At 38.1% G+C, this 9,541-nt stretch overlaps 1 protein-coding gene across 1 annotated transcript in view; it reads right to left on the bottom strand.

Moving 5' to 3' along the window:
• Positions 1 to 9,530, bottom strand: part of DCK (deoxycytidine kinase) — a 26,085-nt gene extending 16,555 nt beyond the window's left edge. The window contains exons 1-2 of the mRNA XM_010839089.1: positions 9,197 to 9,530; positions 5,614 to 5,729 (exon numbers count right to left, since the gene is read on the bottom strand). Of these exons, the coding sequence (XP_010837391.1) occupies positions 5,614 to 5,729; positions 9,197 to 9,287 (207 nt within the window). The 5' untranslated portion in view covers positions 9,288 to 9,530. The remainder of the gene's footprint in view (positions 1 to 5,613; positions 5,730 to 9,196) is intronic.
• Between the last annotated feature and the right edge of the window lie 11 nt (positions 9,531 to 9,541).

Here is a 9,541-nt window from a genome sequence, read left to right on the forward strand (position 1 = left end):
CTAGAAAGCAGTTTAGCTACATTCACTTTAAAAATTCTGTATTCACAGGCCAACTTAATTACACTTTTGAAAATTTATCTTAAAGAAATAATCCAAAACACAGATTTAACCACAAAGATGGTTATCACAGTGCTAAGGAAATAGGCTATCATTCTATTTATTAGGCACTTAATTAAGTAAATAATGGTACATGCACACAATAAATTAGGCTGACTTTATAAATTATTTATAGTAAACTTTTAATAACATTTTCAATTTCCTTTGACATAAACATTATAGGAAAGAAAAGCAAAGTAAAAAATTATGTATTGTTGGTTCAAGTAAGATCTAAGAAAGTTTTACTTCCCTCCTTGGTAGTCCATGATATTATCTTAATTTTGAACAATAAGCACATATTACTTCATATTCTCCACTCACCTGTCAAAGTTGGATATAATAAATCATCATCTCAACTATATAAAAGTTACATATGGGGTGGTGGGATTACAGGTAACTTTAATCTGTTTTTGTATTTATATCTATAATTCACTTCATGACAGAACACTTCATGACTTTACAGAAAGCATAGATTATTGCCAAGATGAGTAAAAATGAGAATTATCAAGTAGAGATTCAAAATCATTTATCTTTTACTTCTAGTCTAACCTTTGAGACATTGCAAGTTCAATCAAGTTAAGTTTGGTCAAAAGAATCAGAGTCTATTAGACAAGATAATCATAAAAGGGTTGACAAAAGTTAGGCAATTTCAAAGGGTATGAGTGGTATTTTATTAAGCATTCTTAATTAATTTTCAAGAATGATTTATCAAAAAATATGCTACTGTTTCACAGATAACTATATTTTATCCTTTCTTTCTCAGAGTTACTAATTTTTCAGTGACTTCTCAGTGGTAAGAAGTGTTAGATGAAAGTAAAATAGCATTTCACAATAAACAACAAAGATCTCTCAAAAGAATTCAGCTCACTAAGAAAAACAGCAAAAACATCTTCCTAACAGTCTGTATATCTCAAAAATAAGCTAAAAGAAAGCAACTCAGTCAAAGCTTTTGGGCCTAAATAGTAACATAAATCACCAAATAAACCACATTGCTATTTGAAATAAACCTTTAACACAAAGACTGATAGTCATCTGGGCCATATGATTTAAAGATAATTTACCATGGGAGGGGGAAGGTGGGGAGGTTACATAGTTTTTTTAGGTACTTTTTGACTCTATTTTGCTAAAATTGGTGGCAGCACATCAGCAGTATAGCAACACTTCAGCCACTAGGTGGCAGGTGAAAAAACAAAACCAGCTAAACATGCAGGTGCAAATTAAACTACTGTCTAGGGGCAGAGATCAGAGGTACTGATAACCCAACATTTCCCAGGCTACAGCTACTGCCCAGAAGTGTGATTAAAAGGAGAACATCCAAAGGGGGACTGGCCTTACCAGAGTCATGTCTGAAGACAGTCTACTTCTCACCACTGGCAGCATGCTAAGGAAGCTGCAATTTGGACAGTGGTTCATATCAAAATCCCAAGAAGAGTCAGGGATGGGTCTCGGAAAGAAGGGCCCCAGGATGAAGGCAGAAACTCCATTTCTTGAGGTGCAGGAAAAAATAAGATACTGGGAACACATCCACCCATTACTACCCTCATATTCCACTATCTTATCCCCAAAATACTACCCTCCAGTCTGAAACTTCATCTAGAAATACACAGGATTAACAACATAATATCCTTAAGTACACACACACAAAAATAACATTATCCTCCAAGAATGTACACCAAAATCCAATGTAGATAATCAAATTGTAACATAGTAGAGACATGACTGGATTACAGGAAACTGATGAAAGTATGTATTTTAAAAGGCCTATGTTAACATTAACTGTGTTGGATCGTCTACATGGTAGTTAAAAAGAAAGTTTGAAATTTTGACTGTGCTCACAGGAAGAAAATGCTCCAGCCCATAAACATGAATATCAGATCCATGAAACCAATGTGAATGGAGACAGATGCATCAATGCATCATAGTCTGATGATATCAGTCACTAAGATAAATATAACTAATTTCCCTGAGCACTGATTCTAAGCTTAAGAGACAACCTTCTTATTATAAATTGTCTCCCCATGTACATTAACGCAAAATTTTCAACCTCTCCTCTCCAACACAACTAAAGGGTTCAATACACTCCTAACACTAACAGTGATTCACTAGGGTTCTCACTATTAACCAGGAGGCATCCCACATATTAAAATTCTCAAAGGATTGTTTGCTGTTTGAAAAAGCACCCCAAGTCTCTGAGATCCAGAGTTCTGTCTACTGGGCCTACATAGAAAATGAACTGACCTACTTCAATGAATCTAATAATTACATTTCTCTCTGCAAATCAAAATTTTCGACATTTTGGTTTTTGAATACGCTCCTGTGTGTTTGGTTAACATAAGGTATACTGGGAATTCACTGGTGCTTAGGACTCTGCACTTCCATTGCTGTGGGCATGGGTTCAATTCTTAGGTAATTGGCTGGGGAACTAAGATCCTGCAAGCTGCGAGGCACAGCCGCCCCCCTCCAAAAAAACAAGTAAGGTACGCTGAAAGGCAGAAACATTTACTATGCCAACAAACCAGTTACATGTATTTAGTATGAGTTAGAAGCTATGATATTAAAATTAGAAGTGGAAGTGTTAGTCACTCAGTTGTGTCCAACTCTTTGTGACCTCATGGACTGTAGCCCGCCAGGCTCCTCCGTCCATGGAAGTCTCCAGGCAAGAATACTGGAGTGGGTTGCCTTTCCCTTCTCCAGGGGATGTTCCCAACCCAGGGATCAAACCTGTGTCCCCGGCACTGCAGGCGGATTCTTTACTGCCTGAGCCATCAGGGAACGGAACTTCAATGAAGGTCACTTAATCCAATCTAGTCTAACATTCTCCCAATGAAAGAATGCTTTCTGTATTTCTCACACTGGTTTAATTTGGCTAGTTTCTACCTAACCCCTGAGAATTACTGCACTGACAGTTGACCCCAGAAATGAGAAGGAGAAAGATTACTTTTAGAACACAGGTCTCTCACTCCTAAATAAAAGCACCCTTGAGTAGGGCACTATCAAAGAGGCAACAAGACATACTTTACGAGGTAAAAATGTAGAGTGAGCGAAGACCAAATATCCAAAAGAAAATGGGCAAAAGGATCTGAAAAGGGACTTCACAAAAGAAATCCAAATAGCAAATACATTAATTAAAGGAGCACAATTTCATTAGCAATCAGGGAAATACAAATTAAAAACATAAAAGATATTAAATGTTCATCAGAATGACAAAATTTAGGAAGCTGGACAACACTAAATATTGGCAAAGGAATGGACTAATGACAGCTTGAGTACACTGTGGGGAATGTAAAGCAGTAAAACCACTTCAGAAAATAGGCATCATACACATACCCCAACACACAGTAATTTAACTTCTTATTTCAAAAGAAACTCTTGCATGTGTACGCCAGGATTCATATTCATAACATGGCTGTTTTCACAGCAACTATTCTAGGAACCTGAACTCCAATACTTTGGCCACCTGATGTGAAGAGCTGACTCATTGGAAAAGACTCTGATGCTGGAAGGGATTGGGGGCAGGAGGAGAAGGGGACGACAGAGGATGAGATGGCTGGATGGCATCACCAACTCGATGGACATGAGTTTGGGTGAATTCCAGGAGTTGGTGATGGACAGAGAGGCCTGGCGTGCTGTGATTCATGGGGTTACAAAGAGTCAGACACAACTCAGCAACTGAACTGAAACTAGGAACCACTCAAAAAACAATCAAAGGTATAGAATGGACAAATAGTAATATATGAATACAACTGAATACCATATGGCAATGCAAATGAACAAGCTATAGCTGCATGCAAAAATATAGACAAATTTCACAAACTTATTAAGCAAAAGAAGAAAAGGAATGCAAATGGATGTCTTTATATAAGATTAAAAAACAGACAAAACTAATTGTATTTCTTAGAGATATGTTCATGTACTTTAAATTCTTTTTAGAAAGAAGAAAAATTATCACAAGAATTACGAGAGTTATTTTATGTGAGTGATTACCCCTAGGAGTTATTATCCTTGGGAAGGAGATAATGTGACCTGAGAAGAACAGGGACTTTTTGAACAAGAAGGTAATGGTCTATTTCTTGACCTGAATGACGATTACAAAGATGTTAGCTTTCAAACTGTTCTTCAAACCGTACATAGGTTTCACATACTTTTCTATTAGTTGTATTGTATGTCCAAAAAAATGCTGAAAGAAGCAAATAAATCTACCCACTTAAAACGCTACTTAAGGCTAATTCTGCCTTTCCTCAAGGACCAGGATGAAATATCATTTCTTAAGAACATGGAGTCCACATCGAAAGGAAGTCCCTTCAGGATTTAGTCCTGGATTATTCAATGAATTGCAATGTAGTGAGCTGCTAACCATGCTTAGTAAACAGGTATGTGAGAAAACACTTTCAGTTATACAAAACCAGTATCCTCAAACTCTGCACAGTTATCTTGGTTAGTGATTCCTCCCTATATATATGATTTACATTTTAAACATTCAATTATTATTCCTAGAGTTCTCATAACAACAGCTACACTTTTAAACTAAACTTTTTGTTCAATACCTCTGTCCTCCTCAAACTAACAAAGCAAGTTTCTAGCACACATTTCCATTTTTCCATTTCTGCTATGCTGCTTTCAGTTTCAATTCTCATTTCTCCAGAAATGAAAATCTTAATAATCAGATCTCATTGCTTCTTCATATATATATACACACACACATATATATGTATACAATAAAAAAAAGTTTTCTGTAAAAAATGGAATGTAACTATTATTTCCTCTTCCTCATTTCCAATGTAGGATGGCTAGTGCTGGGAAACTGAAACTTGTGTCCAGGTAAAAGTCTGACAAGAATGAAAGTATAAAAATAAATGGCTGTCAAAGATAAAAGTCTTAAAATATAAACTAACAAAATTCAGCTATGCAGTAGCTGTTTTTGCTTTTCTTGTTTATAAACAAAATGTAAAAAGACACTCAAGGAATTTACATTTTTTAAAAACGTTCTAATTTTTTAAAAACTTTAAAAATTCTACTTAGCTGCAATGCAGTGCATAATCTTAAGCACATAGTTCAATGAATGTCTAGACATATATATATCAGTGAAACTCAATGAGTCATGTCTGGCTCTTTGCAATCCCATGGACTATAGTCCATGGAATTCTCCAGGCCAGAATACTGGAGTGGGTAGCCTTTCCCTTCTCCAGGGGATCTTCCCAATCCAGGGATTGAAACCAGGTCTCCTGTACTGCAGGTGGATTCTTTACCAGCTAAGCCACAAGGGAAGCCCGTGTGTGTGTGTGTGTGTGTACACACTTCTTTACCAGCTAAGCCACAAGGGAAGCCCGTGTGTGTGTGTGTGTGTGTGTGTACACACTTCTACACAATGACTGCCCAAATGAAGATACAGACTTAAAGCTATATTTAAAAGCTTTATTGGAAAAGGAAAAAACAAACAAACAAAAAAAAACCCCAAGGTTATAACTGTTTGTCTACACCAAAATTCTCTATTTTATTAAATAAAGTTTATTTTCATACCTCAAATTCATCCTGAGTACTCTGAACATTGCACCACCTGGCAACAGGTTCAGGCACCACTTCCCAGTCCTCACAGACTTGTTTAAGGATATTCACAAATGTTGACTTCCCAGCAGCTGTTGTGAGAGGAAAAGTGAAATTGAGGAAGGAAACAAAAATGCCTAGTCATCAGCTTTTACAAAATTTATAATAGCAAACAATACAAAAAAGAAAAACAAACATTCAATTTTCTAAACTCTCTCAGATTTTTTTTTTTTAATGAAAAGGTAGAGTCCCTGACCACCTGTATTAATAAGCACATCTGTTTGTTAATGTTTTAAGTTTACCAAAGCCATGGAACAGAATTTTAAAAATCCAAGACCTAGATTTACTTTCCTTGAAAAAACAATTAGAAATAACTTTGTGGGAAGTAGTTAAGGGTATTCTCCCACTTAATTAAGTTTGCAATTTGGGACCAAGTCACTGAATCTCTAAGAGCCTGTTTCCTCATAATATAATGGAGACTGTAATAATAACACCCTCTTCATAGAAACTGTTGTGATAAACTATCACTACAGTGACAGTCATTCCAGTCTCCAGCGTTTTCAAAATTTTCCTCTCTATTGGCTCTATTCATTCAACATACAAACAAACTTGGGTCTTTCTGATCTAAAACCAATCTAGAAACAACCAAATAAACCAAAAAATTAATATAAAGATGCATCCAATCCACAGAGTTTCAGGATGGGAAATAATATGATTACTACTGTATGATCCTAATTATCATATGACACTCTGGCTAACAGAAATTACAAAAATATTTTTGCAAAGTACTTCCTACTAGCAATAGCCATGTTTCTGCTGTTTCCCTTTCACAGTCCTGTGCACTCTATCCAACTCCTTAAAAAGAGTTGTATGTACTTTACTTCTCCCTGATCGTTGACAAGTTTCTGAAATATCTAGGAGGAAAAAAAGAAAACAGTTCAGATGTAACCAAAACATATATTCTCTATTTTAAAATTATCTGGAAATTCATTCAATTTAATAGGAAAGAGATTCTTGACCAAGAATTTGACAGAGTGTAGCAATACTCTTAATGACACCACACCCTTCCTATCTGAAGTCACCAAATGTGATTATATTAGTCATCTTTGGTCAGCATGTTTTCCCTCTTTCTATATATATGACAAATGCACACACACATAGATAAATCTATTAAAAAAAGCAACAGCAGCAAAGCTTCCTCTTCCTTATAAATTGGATCCAAAAAAAGGGGATGGTCAATCAGAAAGTAACACACAGAATAGTTGAGAAGCAAAACATGAAAGTCATATTATCACCACAGAACAGACAGAAAATCTTTTAAGAATAAACTATATGATCATCAGGTTTAATCATAGGAAAAACAAGGTGGACCACAGATTTCACGTGAAGAGTGTAAACACAGAAACTCAAGGCATTTAGAAGAATGGTGAATGGAAGCATGTAAAACGCTCACCATTCATTCATTCATTGAGTTAGATGGAGGAAAGGAAGAAAATTTGAGTGGGTAGCCATTTCCTCCTCCAGGGGATCTTCCCAACCCTCAAACTGAATCAAGTCTCCTGCACTGGCAGGCAGATTCTTTACCACTTACAGCTTACTTGGGTCTAGCAAATATGGCAGAGAGGCACATGAACCACAATACAAGAGCATTAATAAATAGGAACTGACAAAGCCACAGTATCAGGAAGAACTGTTAAGTGGTGAGGGACATATGCCATCCAAATAGCAAACAGTTGTTTTACAGAAATGCAGTGTTACCAGATCTTCAGATTTTTCAAGAGAAGCCAAAAATCTAGATGTTAATGGGAAATCTCAACATCTGTAAATGCCAGTAACTAATTAAAAATTTTTTTTCAAATTTGGGCAGGCCAATATTGTGTAAATGCAGGCCATGAGTTTGCAACTTCTTCCAGTGTTAAGTATCAGGGAGGTGAGAGATTTAAGCAGGGGTTAACACAATCATATTTGTATACAGAAGGAAAACTCTGGAAGAATTTAAAGAAACTGGAGATGGGGTGACAAATTAGGAAATTATTTCAGGTGCTGAGAAGATTAAAAGATGCTAGGAAGGAAGTAAATTTCTAGGTATCACACATTGCTTAGCTGGATTTAGGAAAGGGAAGGAATTGTGGTGTAGACGTAAGAGGTTGTTCATTCAAATTTACTTTTGGAATGGCTTTGTTCAACTACTTCCTTCTGTTTTTATATATGGTATTCTGTATCAATAAGTAGCTGTGTAAAATCACACTAGTAAACATTCATCTTCAAAGAAGTATCCTAGCTAAGAAGAAATGAGAGACTGTTACATGGACTTTTCCAACTGTTGTCTCAACACTGGAGCAAAGAAACAAAATGCCCTCCTTGAGGCTGTATTCAGCTTTTTTTATTGCTTGCAATGCTGCTAAAGCACCTGTCTACCTTGCCTTGTTAAAGTACAAGTGCTTTGAACATGGTAAGAATTTTTAAAAATTGTTGTATGCATGAATGGCCAGTACCTAACTTGGAACCAAAAAAAAAAAAAAAGAATCCTATCAAAACAGGAAGCATCAAGCATAGGTTTCCGGAGGTAAGAAAGAGAGAAGAATCGGAAGTTCTCTCGTATCTTGTAAAATGACATCTGGATTAAGAACAGAAATAGTAGTGGTCTTTGAATCATAACCCAATGTTCACTTGGATGTTGGCTGGGGAGTGAGTGATCCATGTTGCCAAGATCATTTAAAGACTCTTTCCTTGTACTTGAATGTTTACAGCAACTTTATTCATAATCTAAACACTGGAAAAAAATCCAAATGTCCACAAGTGGGAGAGATAAACTGTGGTATACCCATGCAATGGAATACTAGGAACTAACCAAAACAAAACACACACACACACACACAAACGCACAGATACAAGCAGCATGAATAAATCTAAAAGCATTCGCTAAATTAGAGAAGACACAAAAGGCTACACACTATGATTTCCTTTACATGACATTCTGAAAAAGGCAAAACTGTCAGGAATTGAAATCACATCAGTGCTTGTCAGGTGATAGAAATGGAGAGAGGGATGACCACAAAGAAGTACCGGGAAACTTCTTGCAGTGATGGAGATGTTCTGAATTGTGATTCTGGTGGAGGTAAATTATTATTATGTTTGTCAAACCTCATAGAGCTCTAGACCTAAAAAAAGGATCATTTAGCTTATGTAAACTGCACCTCAAGCACTGACATACAGACACATCATTAAAAACAAACAGAACAAAACCATTCTCTTTGCACTATCCCAACGAAGAGGCTGAAAAGGACTCCAAGCGTGTCTCACAAGGCTCGGAGGCCTAGGCCCGCGGCCAGACGCCCAGAGGCTGAGACCACCCTCGGGGCATGAGAGGGAAGCTGGGGAGAGCAGAGTGGGGTGCTTTCGGCGTCAATTTAGGATTCGGGGTCGCGTCCCCAAGCGCAGGACCAGACTGGGAAAAGTATCCCCGGAAGAATAGTAGGGATGCGGCAAAGGGGCGCTTCAGCCCCCCGCAGCCGCGACTACCCCTGCTTTGGGACCAACATCTCACGAGGCCCCTTACCGATGTTCCCTTCGATGGAAATTTTCTTGATGCGGGTCCCCTCAGAGCTGGCTGCGGGAGACGGGCAGCTCCTCTTGGGTGGGGTGGCCATGCCTTCTCCTGTTGGGAGCCCCGAGCGCTTCAGGCAAGGAGGGCTTGGAGGTGGCCGCAGGTGCGCGCGCCGGGGTTCACGCCACCGCGGAACTCGCCTTGACCTGCAGACTGAACTCTCTCCCGTCCCAGACTCTCCGGCCGGCGGATCTGCGGGTTTGATTTTGGCGCGCGGAGACAGCAGCCGATGGGGGAGGGACCGCGAGGTGGCCGCCCGCCCAGTGGGGAAGCCACGCCCCCGCCCTCCCCTAAATC

This window comes from Bison bison, unplaced genomic scaffold (assembly GCF_000754665.1).
Source record: "Bison bison bison isolate TAMUID 2011002044 unplaced genomic scaffold, Bison_UMD1.0 scf7180017864110, whole genome shotgun sequence".
Taxonomy (NCBI): domain Eukaryota; kingdom Metazoa; phylum Chordata; class Mammalia; order Artiodactyla; family Bovidae; genus Bison; species Bison bison.